Source organism: Alexandromys fortis, unplaced genomic scaffold (assembly GCF_014885135.2).
Source record: "Alexandromys fortis isolate MF-2015 unplaced genomic scaffold, M_Fortis_MF-2015_v1.1 scaffold_16, whole genome shotgun sequence".
In the NCBI taxonomy this organism is placed as follows: Eukaryota; Metazoa; Chordata; class Mammalia; order Rodentia; family Cricetidae; genus Alexandromys; species Alexandromys fortis.
Window position 1 is genome coordinate 6,793,538 of NW_026067893.1, and position 20,271 is coordinate 6,813,808.

Sequence of the window (20,271 nt, forward strand, 5' to 3'; positions counted from 1 at the left end):
TCGGCTGCACGAGTGCAGCCTGGGATTCTGAAACACGGCAACCCCTCTGAGAGGACGCTGGGACTCTGGCATGTATGAAGAGCATACAAGATGATACAGGTGCAAGAGACTAAGCATCATGCTGGAGACCACTTGACCACACAAGCCACGGCTGCAACCTAATTTTTCCTTCAGCATCCCTAGAGTCCTCAAAATTATTACGGTCTAGATCGCAAAACAGCGTTTCCTCTTTTACACAAACCAACAGAAAGAAAATCAGATCTGCAAGTGTAAAAGGGAGATGAGATGGGAAACACAGCCCCAAAGCATCTTCTTTCCAATTCCCGAAAAGACATGTACTCCACCTGTTTGTAAAGCCCTACTTGTACAGTTAACACAAACCCTCTGAAAGGGAATGGGGGAAAGAGGGAGAGAGGAGAGGGGAGAGAAGGAGGGGAGGCGGGCAAATGACTGCTTCGGAGTCCTTATTCTTCTACCTAGGCATGGGGGAGGGGATGGTACAAAACAATGGATACCGAGGGGCTGGGGGAAAATCGTTTTGCCCTGCAGCCTCCGGCGTTCCTAGCTGGGGGCGGGGAGTTACACTACTTTTCCTCTAGCCCTGAGAGCCAGCACGGAGATTGCCATCAGGCGTGCTAACAGGGCGGTCTCGGCGGCCACAACTCCTTCCACCCGGCAACACACCCAAAGCCAGTTCACCACTCCACACGCAGGGTCTGCGCGAAGGCGCCCGCCCAGCGCCCAGGGCTTTGGGGAGGAGGCGCCGAGACCCCACCCCACAGCCCCACGGCCCCGCGGCCGCGCCCGCCCGCCCGCCCGGCGCCAACCGTCCCCACGACCCCCGGCGGCCCGCAGCCCGGCCGGGCGGCGCAGAGAGCCGGGAGCAGCCCGAGCGAGCGCGACTGACCGTCTGCCCCGGGCCCGCGCCCGAGCCCCGGGGCTGTCCCAGCCGCCGTCTCCGCAGTAGGCCCGGCCCGGTGCTGTCAGGGGCGGCCGGCTGCTCTCGGCGCCCCGCCCGCTGGTCCCGTGCAGGCAACAGCTCCGAGAACCAGGGACTCCGGGCCGTGGCACCCCGGAAAGCGGCCGCGGCGCCTCCCAGGGCCCCGACCCCTCAGGCCTCGCCCGGCCCCGGAGGCTCGCGCCTGTCAGGACGTGTGGGGCCTCCCCCTACCGACAGCCAGCCGGACCGCCCGGCGAGCAGGAAGGCAGTAGGGCTGACCCCAAGGCGCCCCCTCCGCCTCGCCCGCCGCAGGTTGTCGTCGGGACCCGGACTCCGCCAGCCCCGCTCACCTCCTTCTTCTTCCTCCTCCTCCTCCTCCTACTCCTCCACCTCCTCCTCCTCCTCCTCCTCGTCCTCCGCTCCCAGAGCGACGCTCCCCTGCCACCGCCCCCCCGCCCCTCCCCCACTCGCCCCGCCCCTCCACACACTCCGGCTCCAATAGCCCCGCCCCGGGCCTCCTAGCAAGCCTGGCATTCGCTAGGAAGAATAGATGGGCGGAGCTAGAGCAAATGCAGTTGTCCAATCAGAGGGAGGTAGTGCTGCCAGTTTCCCTTTCCCCGCCCTTTTCCTTTCGTCCGCGGCTGTGAGAGGTCTCCCGCCCACTGGGCGCCGCTGGCTAGCTCGGCCACAGAGAAAGCCTCCAGCCGGGTAGAGAAACAACTCCCAGGCGGAAGTGACGGTAGAAGGCCAGGCAGCCATAATTGATAATGGCAAGAGCCGTTTCCTGTCTCCCCTTTGACGTACACACGTTTCCTTCATTCCGTCCCCGTTACCCCGGGCAACAGCGGAACCGTCTGGGAAGGAAGGAACCCGTAAGTATACCTACAGGAGAGATGACCACGACAGACGAGTTAATTCATACTCAGGAACCGCAGGCTTTGTTTTCAGGCCTTTTACTGAGATGCCTGATCACTTACCTAGAAGAAATAACTTAGAGCTTCAAAACTCCCTCGCGCCGGAAGTTGCGCTTGGTACTTCCTAGTAGGGTCCTAGCCAGAAGGTGGGAGTAGTCGCCCCAGCCTGCGCCCCAGGGGGTGCCGCCTCTCCCAGAGTTGAAGAGTGAGGTGAGTGCGCCTCGTCACCAAGTGCGGGCCGGCCAGGCAGGATGAACCGCGTGCCGGGAGCTCTGAGAAGACTGGTAGGGCCTAGGGCCGCTTCCGCTGGCGGAGGGTTTTCTTTCCGGCTGGTAGGGCGGTGGCCAGCCTTCCCTCCGCCCCTCTGAGGTTCCCTGGAGGGCGAGGCTGCCCGATACTCCGCCAGGCTGGCCAGAAGGCCGACCCGGGAGCCTGGGTCCCTAGCAACTGCTTAGCTGAGCTCCTGACCACGCCTCCACGAGTTCCTATCAAGTACAGTACTCCCTGACCTTTAAGGACTGTATTTCAGGATCAAAAAGGAATCAGTTCCCACCCCAACTATCAAAGAAAAAGGTGACTTTCCCACCGCCAGTTTTCATCTTTTTCTGCCTTCCCGTCCTGAGCTCTGTAGTAGTCATGAGTGTCTACGATTTATCAAACAACTTAGTGCTTGTAAATATTCTTTTTAAAAAAACACTTAAAATGTATGTGTCTCCAAGAAACTATATCATGCAGTTCCTTCTGTAGACTTTTTGAGTGAAGAACTCAGTCGTTCTGTATCTACAGATTGAATACTAAACTACAAGAAAAAGATAATTTTCAGGTAAATTAAGAATTGCTTGTACCTAACCAATGGATAACGAGAGTGCAAACCTACCTTCTCTACCTGTGTGCCAGGCAAAAATGAAGTTCTCTTGTCTTCTCTGAGGTTAGTTAGTCTGACGTCACCTTTTGTGAGTTTTGTGCCCATGATTCTGTAATCCTTGGAGATGGACTTCCAAATTGTCTCCAACAGGAAATGATTTCCCCCAAGCTTATATAGCACTTTTAAAAATCATTTCTTTTTATGTGTGTTCATGTTTCACCTTCATGTATGTCTGTGAAAGTGTCAGATCCCCAGAAACTAGACTTACAGACGGTTGTGAGCTGCCATGTGGGTGCTGGGAATTGAACCTGGGTCCTCTGGGAGAGCGGGAAGTACTCTCAACCCCTGAGCCATCTCTGCAGCCTTTATATAGCACTTCTTGCATGTCTTATAATAGTCACTATTTAATGCATCGCTGCTTACATATTTTTAACCTCATAACTGTGCTTATGCATGAATAAAATGGTCTGTGTGGGACTCGACACTCTGCACCTAACCGTGCACTGACAACGTCCCCTTGTTAGCTGTTCTGAAGGTCTGAGACACCCTAGCAGTGCCACTGTTCCCCGGTACTGAGTGTTTCCTTAGGTCTGCCCTCTGAAATCTTTACAGCATGCCCCCCCATCTGTTTTATTGTGAAAATGCGCAGACATTGCCAAGCTAAAAGAACTAGGTGTGGTGCACCCAGGAGGCTGAAGCAAGAGGATCTCAAGTCAAAGCCGCTGGAATACATAGTGAAATCCGATCTCCAAAAGGGGGGTGGCTAGAGACTGTACAGTCATGCATCATTTACTTATGTAGAATACTTGATAACATTTTGTGATGCACACATTTCTTTCCTCACATTCCTAACTTATTACTATTTAAAAATAGGTTATAGGTCTGCCGTTAGACACCCATAAGATTTCCTATAGGAATTTCCTAAGAATTTTGAAATAGAGAAACTGAATAATACAGTATCATTACAACCAAGAAAATTTTCAGTTTTCTGAAGTAAAATACAAAGAATATACAAAAAATTCTGACAAAACTTTGTAATGTACATGGACATTACCACTCTTTAACTTTAGAACTGTCCCGGGAATCTTCTCCCCCTCTGTGACATGGGCATTTTGAAGAAGTCAACCAGAAGTATTGTTGAAAATGGATCCCTTTCCTTACTTCATGTGACCTAGAAGTTCAAGAATCAAGAGTCTTGATTAAGCTTGTTTCTTGTACATGACTACGTAACAGTATTATTTTTCCATTTGTGTTCTCAGTGCAGCTACATGTACCCTTGCCATGTGTTACTAGTGAAGTCCATCCCATTTAGCATGCTGAAAGTTTGACATTTAGCTTGCCTGTGTCTATAGAGTGCTTACTAGTACTCTGGGCTGGCAATATAGACTGTCTCCCTTTAATAAATGTTGCTACTTCGCCTATGCTTGAAGCTGATGCAATGAAATCTACAGCACAGTATACTGATGTCAGCATAGTTTCTTGAGTTTCAAGTCCTGGCACCCTGTGGACTGCTGTTGAAAGACTGTAGCTCTGTAATTCAAATACACAATCTTGATGTTATCACAGCGGATACCACAGCAACTATGGTCCATCTGGCCACAATCCAGTTTAGGCAATGTTATTTTCTCCCTGAAATTCTTCTGCAAGATCTAATTGTTCCTGTTGTTTCTATGATAGCTTTTTGGTAGTAAGCATTGCCTATTAAAAATTGCAAAACCAAGATTATACTTAACACTGAGTTCATTAGTAACATTCTCTGCCCAATGGATAGAGAACTGTGGAATTTAGTTGATAATCCAAAAGAGGAAAACTCCAAAGAATGCACCCTACACTTACTTTTCATCTTGAAAGTGAAATCTCTTAGGTTAGTGTAGAATGTTTTTAGCTATCATACTGAAAGTTAAAATAACATGTTTCAATAGTTACTTTCTTTGTATAGGAGGAAGTGTGCTCATATATGATTGTGAAACAATTTTAACTTGGTACTAAATTCAAGAAGGCTAAATAATATAGTAGTTAAGACTAGGTTTTAGAATCAGACCTGGATTTCAGGAATATGACCATTCACTAGTAAGTGTCTGTGGGCTGTTTAAAACTAAATTTAAACAGAATTCAAATATTATGTAAAGTACTTTAGCTTACCTCATAGCTCACAGAATGTGGTCACAGTATGATTGTTATCTTCTAAATCAGTATAATTTAGGCACATATTAGGCATTAAATGTTTAAAGGTCAATGAGATAGACAATTCTCCAAATTTATATCAAAAACATAAAAGATTCTAATTCATTGATTCTGGAGGACTTCAGAAAAAGTGCACATTTCTAATAATAAAGCAAGATTTTTATGCACAAAATCTGACATTAGAGGAATGAGCTTTAGAAAGCAATGTAAACTATCAATTTTTTTTCTTACATATTATGGAAATAGCTAACTAGTTATCTCAGCTACTAATTAACTTTTCATAAGACTAAAAGTTAATATTTTTAAGAAATATCACCTAGACCTGAATTTTAAAACAGGTTATTAAAGAACAGTATTTTACATGAGATGAATATGAACTTAATAGTGGTATATGCTATTGGAATCTCCCAGTGCTTATGACATCATCCAAATCCCCCAGGAGCAGTTCCTGTTCCAAGGCTTAGGCACATTTCAGAAACTAGACAGCACACATTTTATTAACATGAGTCTGAGTTAATTAGCCAAACTGAGCATGTTGCAGCACATCTATACTAGCAGGTGCCAGCTAGCAAAGCAGAATAGAAGCTGCTATGTCTCCAGCTGTCTGATGTCTGATGTCAGTTGGCTTCTCCACATGAATGTTATCAGTCCACACTCTGCTGGCAGATGAGCATTTGCTTGAGTAAAAGTGGGTCTTACTACTGCACATCTACTTGGAAGCATTCGTTCAGGGCACACTCTCACCTTTTCCTTATTAGCTTACATTAGACAAACTATGTGAGACCGGAAGTGCTGCTCAGGGGTGAATGTCCAGTTAGTATACAAAAGGCCCAAAATTTAATACCCATTCTTCCAAAATCTGTTTTTGAAACCTCATCATTCAACTTCAACATTTGAATAAAACAAGATTTTTGTTATTGTTCCTACAATTCTGTGCCATGCCCACTTGAAACTGCACCAAACTGAATTTACTTTAAAAGAGCTAACTTAATGAGTATTTACAAAATAATTTATTTTAAAAGCCCTAACAATGAATATCCTTTGTATAATAGGATTGCTTCTGGTGGTTCAATATCCAGGATTTGAATCTTAGTTCCTAGCAGGCCAGATCCGGTGGTTTTTACCAGTCGCACCAGCTCTGCTGGAGGATGAAGCAGGGATATTACTTGAGCCCAGGAGTCCCAAAGCAACCTCAGCAACTGCATCCCAATCCTGTCTCAAGAGGGGGAGAGGAAGTTGGAGAAATGGCACAGACATTAAAGACTGGGTTTCCAACTTTAAAAAAAAAAAAAAAGTCAATCCCTGTACAACTGGTTCAGTTAGACAATTGCAGTGGCTCTGTATTTTACTGCAGGTCAATGTTAGATTGCTTAACAGCTGAGCTGATAGGAGGAAGGAAGCAATGGGAATCCTAAGGACTAGAGAACTGGAGAGGACATGTTTATCAAATACTTCCAAATACAGCTAAAATTTGGATTTTATGTCAAATCTTCAGGTTTTCAAAATTGATTCAAACACTTTTTAAACATCCAGCAGACCACTAAACTAAATTAAAATTAAACTAGTCTGGGACTTTAGGGCTCCAGCATTCTGATGTCTATATTTCAAAAAAGCATTACGACTTAAAGAGTCACAAAATGCTTTAAAGCATTATTGTAGTCAGAGGCTGCTTGTTCGTTTCCCGAAAGCTCAGACCCGAGGTAATCACACAGAAACATATTAATCGCAATACTGTTTGCCCAATAGCTTGAGGGTGTTTGTAGCTAGCTCTTACATCTTGAATTAGCCCATTTCTATTATTTTATATTTTACCATGAGACCCGTGGTTTACCAGTACCTAGCATCTTTCTCTTCCAGCAGCTACATGATGTCTCCCTGATGCCACCTACTCTCTACTCCTCTGTCTGCTTAGAATTCCCATCCTGTCCCTTTCTGCACTGCAACAGGCCCAAAGCAGCTTCTTTATTAACCAGTGGTATTCACAGCATACAGAGGAGAATCACACTATTACTTCTGTTGGTAAGAATCAAGTCACTTGTCATCTCTGCCAAAGATTCAAGATAGATTTTTAACATACAACAGAATTCTGTTCCCTTGGTTACAGTCCGTATAGGTTTCTACTCTTCACTGCTCACTTAAAACCTTCCACGTGATTTCAGCCTCAAGTTGTAGATATTATAAAGTACATTTGCTTTATCACACATTCTAAAAAACATTTAAGGATACAACTTGGCAGTGCATGCTGCTTTAAATTTAAATAAGTAAAAAATGTTAAAGAAAAACACTTAAATAGATCATGCTGTCATATTTATAGGGAATACAATGTCTACAAAAATTCAAAGGTCTTAGAACTTAGAAGATGCCTTAATGGCAGTGTATAGCAAGTCCATCATGGCATAAAAATTTGACCTCGGATAGTAAACCATGCTGAATTTCTAGGCATTTGTCTATCCGCTCTTTATGTGGAACTTTTAATTTTGGATAGATATTGAGATATGAAGTATGTTTTATATGAGGAAACCAAGCTGCATAATGGTTAAGGAATGTATTCAGGGTCACACAGCTAAGTTAACCATCAGTATAACTTAGGTACCTCATTTAAAGTGGATACGTGAAACAGCAAAAACAGCTATACTAATTAGCATAGAGTACAACTCTAAATAAATTTCCATTTACTTATATAAATGAAATAGATTACTAAAAGAAAATTTTTACCTCAAGCTTGTTTTCCGAAAGCTTTTGTTGTCATGGCTTGTTTGAAACACATAGAACCCTAAACTAGTCTGAAGCATTCCATTTCATACTTTAGAGATGGGTTTTCTATAAGTTAGGGTAAGCTGATGAGTTTACTTAACAAGGGAAAGAGTGATGGTGAAGACCAAGTAACAGGAATGGTGGGCGATATAAGGAGAAGACATTTTCCTATGGGAGTGACTTCTAATACAAAACCAAATATTCCTGTGAGCTAGAACAGTTTTAGAAATGGATCCAAATCCTGTCCTGGGTCTTGATTTTGATGTTTCTGATCCATATTCTTATAACTGGAGTTAGATCTCAGTAATCTGTCACCCCTTCTACCACTTCAGTGACCACAGCTTGCATTTCCCAGATAGCTAGACAAAGATATGACCTAAAGCCTATAGCTCTGTCTAGCTATTTAACATATTAGATGTCTGCTCCGAATGTGACTGCTCTGCTGTAACATTCTTTTAAAACATAGTAACTTAGGGCTGAGACTCCATGGTAGAGCATTTGCTTATCACATGCAAGACCCTGAATTGATCACCAGCACTGAAAAAAAAATCTGTGCTGTTTTCAGAGTGCTATCAAACATAACTAGAATACTCAATCTAAAAATTGAGAACGATCACTCACGTGCTACATATATTGTCTGTGACAGTTGTGAGAAAGAAGTATAGTACTTAAGTTTGTATGCCAAAGTTACTATTTAAATATGTACACATTCCTGAGACTGACTCATTTTTACTTTGATTTCTAACAATATGAATGGCTTTAAAGATGACCATTCCAATAGATTGTGAAGAGTGTATTACTCTTCACTGGTTTCTACTCATGGTAGTCTCGTCTCTGCCTAACATCTTAAATATTTGTGTTCTTTTAATGGGCTTCCAAGCTATTTGCCCAGGTGTAGCATAGAGAAAACTGAGAAGAGGACCAGGTATGGATTGTGGCAGATGAAAGTCCAAGTCCTTTTTCTTCACTTAACAACTTTATAATCTTAAACATGATTACTTTTTCCTAGTCTTTCACAGTTTGCTTTTACATATTGGGGGATGAATGTGAGGTGGGTAATTCAAGTTTTTTTTTGTTTTGTTTTGTTTTGTTGTTTTTTCAAGACAGGGTTTCTCTGTGGCTTTGGAGCCTGTCCTGGAACTAGCTCTTGTAGACCAGGCTGGCCTCGAACTCACAGAGATCCACCTGCCTCTGCATCTCAAGTGCTGGCATTAAAGTCCTACAGCATCACCACCCAGCTAGATACATTCAAACTAATCTGTGTATAAGATCATTACTAAGAGTGTGACTTATAGAGAATGATGGGAGTCTATAGCCATACCACTGTAAAACACAACTGACCTCAGAAGGCAAGCAGTTTCTGACCTGGTTGATGGATGACGGGTGAGTAATTCTGAAATGTTCCTCCTTACTGGTATGTTTTTCTTTATTAAATATTAGTAATATACCCCCATAACTTTTTTAGACTTCATTTTTTTTGAGAATCTAGTTTTATGACATCAATATAGCGGTACAGTACAGTATTGCTAATATTCATTGAACTCTTATTGCTAGGGATTGATGTGAGACTTGATATGAATTCTCTATTTCCCATGCATTAGTATGGCATGTGTGCACCTACACACATACAAAATAAGCAAAATGCTTTAAAAGGATGCTTCTCTTCACTACTGTGTATTCCTGTGTTTTTACCACTAATCCCACCACCCACCATTTTCCACCCCTGAGTGATTTTGTACCTCTGTCATTGATACTGATGTACAGCTGACTCTGTGTACCTCAATCATTTTTATCTTCCAACTGAACTTGCACACTTGCTGAACCTAAACCTGAATTGTGATGTTTTAAGTCGGTGTTATATTGCTGTGAAGAGACACCATGACCAAAGCTCCTCTTCTTTTTGTTCTGTGATCCAGCTGGTTGCCAAGACTGAAACATCCACTGCCTGTATTAGACTCTTTAAAGTGTCTTTCAGTCGTCCTCCTAAAACAGCTTTTACATCTGCACAGGTCCTTTTGTCTTGAAGATACTGCAGTGATTGCAGCTGCCAGTGTAAGACCACCTTTAAGATAGAGAGCCACAGAGAACAGCGCATGTCCACCCGTGCCACTCTAGGTCTGCATGTGCATGCAGCACAACTGTCACCATGCTGTACCTGTGTCATAGAATGCTATTCTGACAGGCAACAGCAAACAGCTGTTATTTTTGCCAGTTTCTCAAATACTCTGCAAGATATTTCTCTTTTCATGTTAAAGTAGTTCCTTTAAAAGACAGTATTTTCCAAGAGTGTCTGAACTTTCCACTTACTAATGAAAAAAGATAAACCATATTGATCTTTATAAATTATTCAGGAAAAGGGTGATTTCAAAGTAGCTTTATTATATTGTAAATAATGGTGTTTTCCTTGGAGTGTGCTCCACCTATCATGTGTCTTACCACACATCTACAGGCTGTATACCATGTAAGCATTTTTTAAAGGAGTCCAGGATCAAATAAGTTTGGCAAATAATACATTTTTAGTTCTCCTGCTGCAAATTCATTACATACTTTAGTACATTTAAGTTTCAAGAAAGTTTTGGTGTTAAAAAGGAAAATAACTTTTCCTTCATAGAACATCTCAAATTTTAGTTAACTATAAAATTCTCTCAGAAAATCTATTAATATTTCTAAGTACAACATAATGTGATTTTACAAATGAGTAGTATTTATGTGAGGGTATACATATGCTTCAAGACACCTAAAGACAATCAGGGCAGAATAAAGGCAAGCAAGGCTAAGAATAGTGAACTTGTAGACCATTAACTTCCATGTGAAGTCTCTAAGTCTTAATTTCCTGAAAAAAAGGAGCCTATAGATAACCATGCTTAGTCTCATTTTCTATACCTACCCCTCCCTTCACAATCACATAACAAAAAAGAAAAAGGCATTTTCGTAGCCAGTGTAGAACTACGATGAAATACTTCAAGGACCAAAATCTCTTGAGTACCAGAGACAGTAAATAAAGTGCGTTTCAAGACTAAGGACTTGGGATTCTTAGGGAATGGTGAGCTTTCACAAAAGGAAATGCTCGGTGCTCAACTTCCAAAACTATACAAGGAAGTGTAGGTACTAAGGATGCAGCTCAGTAGTGAAATGCTAGCCTAGCATACACAGTGAGGAAAAATTAATTTACTAATTTGTTGTTCACTAGAATTAATTATTAATAATAGGTCACTATGACTTTCAAATATATAACAAGTTCAAACAAAAATTTTTCCCATTCCCATCTCAGTACTTATGCCCATATAAATGAAAAGTCAGATTATAGCAATTCCAATAAATTCTCGGCCAAGCATATGTAAACTTACTGAGAAAAAAAGTCCTTAGTAACAGATGTGTGGTCAATAATTTTAACAATGTGTACTTTAAAGTTTTAATTTTATTAATTTATTTAAATTTTTGTAACCAGCTAATATGCTAGTACGATCAGTAACATACCAAGTATGAAAATGTTACATTAGATTAAAATTGTGTTAAAAATAGAGATCTAGGGATTAAAATGAATAATATAAAAGCTCTAAGAACTTTTCCTTTTTATTAAAACGTCACTACCAAATTGCTGTTTACATTGGTTTTAAAAATTGATGTTAAGTATGTAGAAATCATGTCCTTTGTAACTATTACAACTGAAAAATATTTGATTTAGAAACATGTCATGATGAATTGCAGGTAAGACTCTGAAGGGAATATGCATTCTTAAGGTAAAAAGGACACTTTAGTGATCTCCTCTTCCAACTTGTCTAAATACATGACTGATTTTAAAAGCATCTTTCTTAGACAAGTCTTTCAGTGCCCCAAAAACAGTAAAATATCATATGACAAACGTTTTTCTTTGAGTTCTTTTGCATTCATTTTAGACATCCATTACTGTGGAGGTTTGCATTGACTTCTCAGGATCTTAAAGTACACTGCCCATGAGAACTATGTTCTCCGAGAGAGATTACAAACTTTAAAAAGGGAAGGAAACAGCACAGTATTTTCCAGTTACCCTGTCTGAAGACAACAGTATAGTGACACTGCACTTAGCAGTGTTGAACATGCCAGGTGGTGACAGCACACACCTTTAATGCCAGCACTCAGGAAGCAGAGACAGGCAAACAGAGTTCGAGGCCATCCTGGTCTATAGATAAGAGTTTCAGGACAGGCTCCAACACTACAAGGAAACCCTGTCTTGCTATATATATATATGGGTTCCAATATGGTAAGAATACATCTACTTCTTCATTTTAATATTTGTCTTAACATGCCATCACAATCTGGATCATTTTTTAATCTGAGATAGCATTCTAGTCTGTGCATAACCCATAATTTATCTCTTGGCCAGTTGGTGAACAAGTGGGTTCAGTATTGCTGAACATGTTGCTCGTCAATGTCATTTTTAATGCAATGCTGAGTGGCCATCCCAACTCATAAACATCTGCTGTAGTTTCATAAGTATGATAGCTCTGAGGTCAAATACTTGGTTTTAGCAGATAAAGCAAAGTAGCTCTATAAAAAAAATTGAAAGAGGGTGCTCATTTCCATAAGCCTTCTTTCGCTGTGGAAGTTAACAGGCTTTTTGATTTGTCCACATTTCCAAAGTATAGCACATAAACTTACACATATAAAAACAGTCTTTGCATAAGTGTCATCCTAATGATTTTCCTATTACAATTGGATTACCGTCTTCCAGCATTCAATTTAAACTTCTATCTGTACTAAGCTACTTGGTTGTTTCTCTTCCCTTATCCCCAGCTGTAGCTCCAAAAGGCAAAAGATTTTTTTGTTCACTGATGAACACTGTCTGGCATATGGTAGGCCCTCATGGCAGTTTTCCAATACACATTTCAGTAATATGTTTTTCTTTTTTGATCCATCCATCTCTGGTTTTGTATACATCCCATCTGCATTGATACTCTGCTTAGAAGTAGCCACAACTCCTTAAAAATCACTACACCCTACAAAACACTTCTGTTTGGTGAGTAGCAGACTGCTATGAGAAAAAAAGAAAGAAAAGAATGTTCCTTCTTACTCTAGACTCCCAGGGCAATTATCAAAAGTGCATATCCTGGCCAACACTAGCCATTAGATCTCCACCTTGCTTATTTTAGCCCTTCCCTTCCTGTTTCTCTCCTGTCAAGGCCTAAGGGGCCTAGAACAAGAATCAGTCCTACTAAAGCAGAAACCGCCTAAGCAAACGAGGGCACTGATGTTACCCTCACCAGTGTCAACACATTCTTTGCCAGTCCTTTAGCCACACACCCTTTCCACTAACAATGGTTCAAACAGATGAACACCAAGTATCATTGTTTTCCTCTTGTATTTTGGATGTGTAAGAGGTAAAAACCAAAGGAAAACAAAGAGTAGTGATTTAATTATACAAAGCTAGAGTTGCTCTTTCTGTAAACAGCTAAAACTTAACCTACCATGATGGGCAGCATCTTGCTTGTAACGTAGGAAACTAGTTACTGTGCTTTACTTTTAGTAGTGCCCACCCTTTTCAGTGGCATGTCAGATCTGATGCAGGCACGAGACTTTCATTGTGATGTTTTAATGGAGATACGAGGGCTCAGCAGCTGTGCTGATTTAATTAGGACATGCACGTCAGTCTTCCACCCAACATTGAAGAAAAGGCTTCAGTATTAAGTTTCGGGCCTAAATAGAAAGGAAAAAAATGTATTTGGGGCTGTGCATTCTAAGGAAATTGCATGGTATACTTACCTCACACTCCATTTAGAGAAGAGGTGCTTTCCTGGCCTACTCCTTACATCATCTACTGTCCCTGACAGAACAGAGAGAGAACAGGAATAAAGTTTGAAGACAGGAGTTCTGAAAAACAGATAGAGGTTCTCAGGAACCGAGACATTCCAGAGTAATTTGAAGGAGAAGACAATCAGTTGAAGAACATAAAGTAGAAAGCTTATATTAGGAATGTCTAAGGAGTGGAACAAGAATGACAAAGAACAAAAGCATCTTCATTTGGTTATAATTAATTTGCAGTGGGTGGAAAAGCAGGCACCAAGCCAGCATCACCACTTTATAATAAATCTTGGTAGTAACATTGTGAAAGACATAGTAAGGTTGCATCAGTGTAGTGAAACATCACTGAATGGGTGGCACTGTCTAGAAAAGCGTATTTAGAAAAGCACCATTCTACAATTTGACCCAGGAACTTAGAGCAGACAGTATAGCTGTAATCTGCAACAAGTGTTACTGGCTTAAATAGCTATAATACTACAGGAACGTGTATCCTGGTCCTTTAGCATATTGTATCTCAGTGGAACTACTAAAGCATGCTTCATGTCTATTTCATAGCTTGCTTACCCACTATGTTGCTTCTTACAGATTACAGCTGAGCAACCCAGAATTGAAAGTTAGGCATCAGCTGTCAGCAAACACAAGAAAGAATGTTAGGAAATGTTGCTATTACCACCTCATCATCTCCACCTCACCCTTTTCAGTTGGTAGTTAGATTGGTGTTAGTGTCTTCTCAAGAGAGAAGCTGTCAGTGAACTAAGAAGCCTTACTATATGCCTTTTCTCAACTGAATGATTTCCTTTTTTAAAAAAAAAAGAAAATATGGCCGGGCGGTGGTGGCGCACGCCTTTAATCCCAGCACTCGGGAGGCAGAGGAAGGCGGATCTCTGTGAGTTCGAGACCAGCCTGGTCTACAGAGCTAGTTCCAGGACAGGCTCCAAAACCACAGAGAAACCCTGTCTCGAAAAACCAAGAAAAAAAAATATGTCAGGCAATGGTGGTGCACACTATTAATCCCAACATTTGAGAGGCAGAGGTAGGTGGGTTTCTGTGAGTTTGAGGCCGGTCTGGTCAACAGATGAGTTCTAGGACTGCCAGGGCTGTTACATAGAGAAACCCTGTCTCAAAAAAACAAAATAGAAAAAAAACAAATGTAAAAGCAAAAAGAGAAGTGAAGTTTTACAAATCTTTTCCTAGGATGAGAAGTTAGAATGCTTAGCATTCCAGTTACTATTGACTAACGACTAACAAGATCTAGATACATGTAGAATGTCTCAGCCTTATTTCAGAGAACCACAGAAAACTGCTGAGGAAGTCTGACAGATAAGGCTCCTTACTTTCTGTAGTCTTTGTTTCAGCTATGGTCGCCAGGAATTCTTTGGGAATTTTAATGTCAGTAACTGATTTCTCATTCAAGGAGCAAAAGCACTGTATCCAGCAGTTATAGATGGCAGAAGTGAAGTCGATGTTCCGGGAAGTCCTTCCAAAACAAGGTATATTTCACAAGTATTTCATTGTAGACTACTAGAGACTTACCAGGTGATGGGTATCGCGCAGCAGAATAGCTAAGTACCTACATCTTCCGGGTTATGACAGTCCACTCTCATATTTTGTTTTCATGAGAAGGTTGTAAAAAAATTTCTCACTTTTCTCAACAAAGGATACCAAATTAAGTACTGTTTCCTGTAACTATAAATCTTATTGAACTGAGCTAGGCAGTGGTGGCACACACCTTTAATCCCAGCACTTGGGAGGCAGAGGTAGGTGCATCTCTGTGAGTTTGAGGCCAGCCTGGTCTACCAGAGCTAGTTCCAGGACAGGCTCCAAAGCCACAGAGAAAACCTATTTCAAAAAAAAGAAAAATCCTGTACTTCAGTGCAGAATACAATGTGAAATTCTCAGTGAAATGGAATTTAAAGGAAGATTGAAAATATGGAGAAAGTAACCTAAAGTCATACTCTGGTGAGAAAAGCTAACCATTCCAGTTAAATACTTCATAATTTGAGCATTCACATTAAATATTGCACCTTGCTATATTTCTGTGTTGTGTATATATTCCTCCAATTAAACATTAGGTCCAAAAAGCTATGGTATATCGAAGTCCAGCTCTTGTTTCCTGACCCTTCTGTAGTGTTAAGAAATGTTGCTTATGGGATCACTGCTTTGTCAAGCTAGGAGCAGAAACTTTTTCACTGACTTACATTCTAGTTACAAATCAAAACCACCAAGCATCTTCCTCTGCTGTGGGATAATGCTCTTGTACCCTGTAAGATTTATTGGTTCAATAAAATGCTGATTGGCCTGTAGTCAGGCAGGAAGTATAGATTGGGTGACCAGACTAGAATAACTGGGAAGAGGAAAGGCTCAGTCTGCGGTCACCAACCAGACACAAGACAAAAAATGTTGCATTGAGAAAAGGTACCAAACCACATGGCTAAAAATAGATAAGAATTATGAGTTAATTTAAGTTGTAAGAGCTAGTTAATAAGCCTGAGCTAATAGGCCAAACCATTTATAGTTAATAAACGGTTATTTATCTGTGTTTATTTGTGACTGAGCAGCTGAGGGACTGGATGGGACCAAAACTTCTGTCTACATTCCTCAAATTAATTTCTTATTTCTTACTAGGGCAGTTGTCTGTAGAAGATATAACCACAATGGTGCTGTGTAAACCCAAGCTTTTACCCTTAAAATCTCTGACTCTGGAAAAACTGGAGAAAATGCAGCAAGCAGCACAGGATACAATCCGCCAACAAGAAATGGCAGAAAAAGAAGACCAGCAAATAGCCCACTGACTAGTACCACTTTAAGGGGACAACCCATCTCACCTGTTCAGCAACTAGAAACCATTCTGCATCTACAGGCTGAAAATACATAATCAAACTGGACATTCATAATTTTAAAAAACAAAATTTGGGAACTTAAACATTGGCTTGTATTAAAAAGAAAACTTTGAATGATGTTTTATGGGATCTTAAAAAGGTTTTCAAAATTATAAATTACCTTATTCAACCTACCTACTGTAGTAGTGTTAGAGATTAGATGTGTCTGTTCTGGATGATGGATTCCTCATCTTTTTAGACACCTAAATCTGAAAATAAACTATTCTTGAATATATTGTTACCCAGAAACAAACTTAACCAGTTATGTACCATGTCATCCTTAATGGTATGTAGCCTGACCATAATGACAGCAGTAATAACAAAACTGGTTTCTTAACAAGTTTGATTTTTAAAAAACCTTCAGCTATTTTGGAGTCAACTAAGCTTTTAATTACACTAATTTTAAGAAATAGAGAATTACAAAAGTATTGATTACCAAATACCAAAACCTAGAAATGCTTTATTTTAGCCATCACAGTAATAAATATGAGCTTTAAAAAACACTAGAGGGTTTTCTTTCTAAAAGACTACCTAGCCTGGTAACCAAGAAAATATTTTGGAAATTGTAAATATAATGGTTGATTGCAGTCACTAGACTTCTTCAATTGCCACAGACTTTGAAACCTTGCTAAGTAATTAGCTTTTATAAAAGAGGCTAGAAATATGATCTCCCTTTAAAGTAACTTATTTATTGGCAATTACATATTGATATTTAGATAAATGTAAAGCTTTAAGTAGAATACTTGATTTAAGAGAATACTTCCTAATACTTATTTAAGAGAATACTTTTTTTCTTCCATGAGCAACTTTTCTTACCTGAATAAACTCTCTGAAGTCAAGGAATCTAAAACCATAGTTAAAATATGCTTCAAATTTCTATACTGTAATTCTGTCAAGATATCCAGCTGTTCTATGCCCATCTTCTTGCCAATCAGTCCTGCCAGAATATGCTGAAGTCTGTCTGTTTCCCCCTCATCCCTTTCCTCAAAGAATGCCTCGTCATCTTCCTGCTGGAATCTCTTCTTTTTGCTTTTCATAAAGAGCTCATGAACTAACAGGAGGCTGGGGTATTTTGATAAGTTCTTAAAGCTTAAAGTCCAATCCCTGATCTTCTCACTGGAGCCTTGCTAACCCTCCGAGGTGACTGAAGCAGCACCCACTCTTGCTTCAGAGTTGGGAGTAACCATCTGCTTTTCATCTTCCGTTTCTGACTGAGAGCCTTGCTCCCGGAGAGTGGACAGTCTCCTCAACCTTCCAGGATGCTTTGGCTTTTTTTACAAGGTCCCCCATTCTGGGGGGTCCCCTTCTGAAACAGTTCTTCTTGCAAAGAGCCCTGTTGGTCAGAAATGGAATCTTTCAACTTATTCCAGGTAAGGGAGCTAAAACCACTGTTCTCCAGGTGTTGAAACACTGTCTCTCACTTCTGCTGAAGGAAAAAGCGTTTGGCTCCCCTTAAATCTAGTTTTTGATATGAGACTACTTATTGGAGTTACATACGTGGTTACCTCTATTCCAAAGGTGGTCTGGCTACCAGAGGAGCCCAGTTCAGGACATGTATTCTCATCACTAACACTTAAACTGCTGTCACTAAAGTCGTTTGTGATAGAACCTTGGAAATCATTGCCTTGAATTGGAGACAGACATTCCACTCCAAATAAGCCACACTGTCCCATGGAATCATCAACTGTGGAAGTCTTGTGCTGAGTAAAACTTAACCTCAACTTCTGACTGCTACAAGTACCATCCTCTGTAACTAACGAGCTGAAGTTGTACTGGCTTTGGGAAACGCTTTTCTAGGCTAACAATGTGGCTTATGTTGCCTTCCAGAGACCAGCTTTGTGGATCCGAATCCCCTTTCAGAAGAGTGAAAGATAAGTCGAGCCGCTACGCAATGAGCATGTTTTCCTTCTGAAGGAGAATACTTTTTTAAACGTCAACATAATTTAAGGATAAGAGCTGTTTATATATTAGACAAACTTTATTCAACTCTAGCTCAGATCAATAAACAAAGATAAACTGCATGTATGTCCCTAGTGTAACCTTAAAAGGCTTTTCAACTATTACACTGCTCTAAGATTTTTAAGTGTCTTGTGTTTATGCCACCTATATGCAGGTGTCCATAGAAGTCATAAGAGGACATCTGATACCCCAGAAAACTCAAGTTCCTGAAGGTTGTGAGCTGCACGATGTGGGTGCTAAGAATCTAACTTGGATCCTATGAAAGAGCAGCAGGTGCTCACTGCTGCTTAGTGATCTCTCTAGTCCTGTTTTTTATTATTATTAAAGTTTGAAGGTTAAAATAAAAAAAGAGTTTGTAATAACTTGAATTCACTAAGCTCAAGTGTACTTGTTCTGAAAGCCAGGCGTGATGGTCCATGCCTTTATTCCCAGCACTCGGACACAGAGTAGACACAGACTACCATGAGTTTGAGGACACAGGCCAGCCAGAGCTACATAATAAGACTCTGTCTCAAGAAACAACAAAGCATTTTTGTTTGTCCTGCACTTTGGGAATGAACACAAGGCCTAATGAAGTTTAGACAGGAAACCTAAAAGACGTTTTCAACACACAAAATAAATGTACTCCCACTAAAGAATCAACACTGCTTCACGTTTTATTTTGTTGTACATTCTTGTAGAACCGGGTTCATTTTTCCAGTTTTGTAGAAAAATAGATGTTCCAGCCACCATTTACTTAACTGTCTAGTATTTAATACCAATCAATATGTTCCCTGGAAAGATGAAAAAGTCTCATGACTAACTCGTCTTTTAAAAATTCTTTTTAAGACAAAAGTGTGTGTGTGTGTGTGTGTGTGTGTGTTAGAGATGTGTGTAGGGTGAGTATGTATGTGTGTGTTTATTCCCGAAGCACAGCATTTCCACAGCAGCAGCCAACATGGGGCTTAGTAGCTTCACTTGTCCCCTAACTAAAGCTTTGTATAAACCAGTGATTTTACTACAAAAAAAAAAAAAAAAAAAAACACTGTCCTTGAAAGAAAGGAGTGGCAGTCAGACATCAATGCAAAACCTGGAATGATTAGGTCATAAACATGGCACTTAGAAAAAGTAGCTATTCAGAATATTCCACATTTAAGTGGTTACTCTTCTGTCCCTCCTTTAGTTTCCCCTCAAAAAAAAATACTTCCTTCAAAAATCCCCATTAAATGTAAGTTTATAAAATTTCAGAAATGCCCAAAAAAAAAAAAAAAACCTGCACTAACAACTCTTACAGTTCAGATCTGCCGCTATCCCAGCTAAGACTGCAAGAGCTCTGCCTTCAGTAGCTCTCTGGTTTAAGACGACCTCCATCTCCTTCACTTACAAAACGCTTTCTTCCCCTGTAAATGAAAAGGACAAAAACAAAAGCAGGTAAAAATCTGACTCGAAAAACATTAAAACCTTGACATCTATGTTTATACATTTAGACATAAAGTGTTCTGCTGTTTAAGGCCAGCGTGTCTGAATTCCTTTGAAAGGATGTTTTTTACCTACTAGAAACCTTAGCCTTAAAGATCATCAGATAAAGAGCAAGTATGAGGAGCTTAGAGAAACAATTACTAATGAATTTTCTTTATTAGTTGTAATTAAAGTTAAAATACGAAATAAAGACATTTTACTTAGACTTCAGTATTTATTTTTACCTTATTTGAAAGCAAGTGAGCCAAACAGAAGGTGATTCAAAGAAAGTAAAGGCTCCTCTTGCCACCAAACCTGATCAATCCTGGGACCATCATGGTGGAGGTACAGAATGAAATCCCAGAAGTTGACCTCTTACCTCCATATATGTACCATGATATGAACACACATGTCCACATAAATAATGTTAACAAATAATATCACCAAAATGTTTAATAACTAAATTTCCCTTAGCCTTAGAAAAGTCCTAATCTTCTATTAGAAAAGGTAATCTGATTTCTTTAGCCTATATGCCCCATTAAGGGAAGGCTGACTGTGGTT

General features: G+C 40.4%; 3 protein-coding genes and 1 pseudogene across 9 annotated transcripts in view; 1 reads left to right on the forward strand and 3 right to left on the reverse strand.

The window, feature by feature from the left end:
• The window catches only part of Shoc2 (SHOC2 leucine rich repeat scaffold protein), a 75,549-nt gene extending 73,497 nt beyond the window's left edge, over positions 1-2,052 (reverse strand). Inside the window, exon 1 of one of the 3 annotated variants that reach the window (XM_050147485.1) lies at positions 1,918-2,052. The gene's annotated coding sequence lies outside the window, so the exon portion shown is untranslated. Of the gene's footprint in view, positions 1-907; positions 1,107-1,290; positions 1,380-1,917 lie in introns of those variants that run through there. The other 2 variants (XM_050147501.1, XM_050147493.1) reach the window with 2 other exon arrangements.
• On the forward strand, positions 1,660-19,484 carry Bbip1 (BBSome interacting protein 1). 3 transcript variants are annotated; one of them, XM_050147564.1, is made up of 3 exons: positions 1,660-1,812; positions 14,850-14,925; positions 16,061-19,484. In XM_050147564.1, the coding sequence occupies exons 2-3, from the start codon at positions 14,880-14,882 to the stop codon at positions 16,225-16,227; spliced, it is 213 nt and encodes a 70-aa protein (XP_050003521.1). In that variant the 5' UTR covers positions 1,660-1,812; positions 14,850-14,879; the 3' UTR covers positions 16,228-19,484. The 3 variants fall into 3 exon arrangements, with proteins under 3 accessions (XP_050003521.1, XP_050003528.1, XP_050003525.1); XM_050147571.1 differs by having other exon boundaries at positions 1,757-1,812; positions 14,791-14,925; XM_050147568.1 differs by lacking the exon at positions 1,660-1,812 and adding an exon at positions 1,942-2,064.
• Positions 9,083-20,271, reverse strand: part of Pdcd4 (programmed cell death 4) — a 34,923-nt gene continuing 23,734 nt past the window's right edge. The window contains exons 12-13 of one of the 3 annotated variants that reach the window (XM_050147524.1): positions 19,545-19,652; positions 9,083-13,330 (exon numbers count right to left, since the gene is read on the reverse strand). In XM_050147524.1, coding sequence (XP_050003481.1) covers positions 19,592-19,652 — 61 coding nt within the window. In that variant the 3' untranslated portion in view covers positions 9,083-13,330; positions 19,545-19,591. Of the gene's footprint in view, positions 13,331-18,904; positions 19,653-20,271 lie in introns of those variants that run through there. The other 2 variants (XM_050147515.1, XM_050147509.1) reach the window with 2 other exon arrangements.
• Positions 17,127-18,691, reverse strand: LOC126504006 (F-box only protein 43-like; annotated as a pseudogene).

What these genes read in the sequence shown, in the direction of transcription:
- Bbip1 (XM_050147564.1), top strand. Translation starts at nt 14,880, where the DNA reads ATGGCAGAAGTGAAGTCGATGTTCCGGGAAGTCCTTCCAAAACAAG. An exon ending in GGAAGTCCTTCCAAAACAAG is followed by an intron (nt 14,926 to 16,060) that starts GTATATTTCACA and finishes ATTTCTTACTAG; the next exon opens with GGCAGTTGTCTGTAGAAGAT.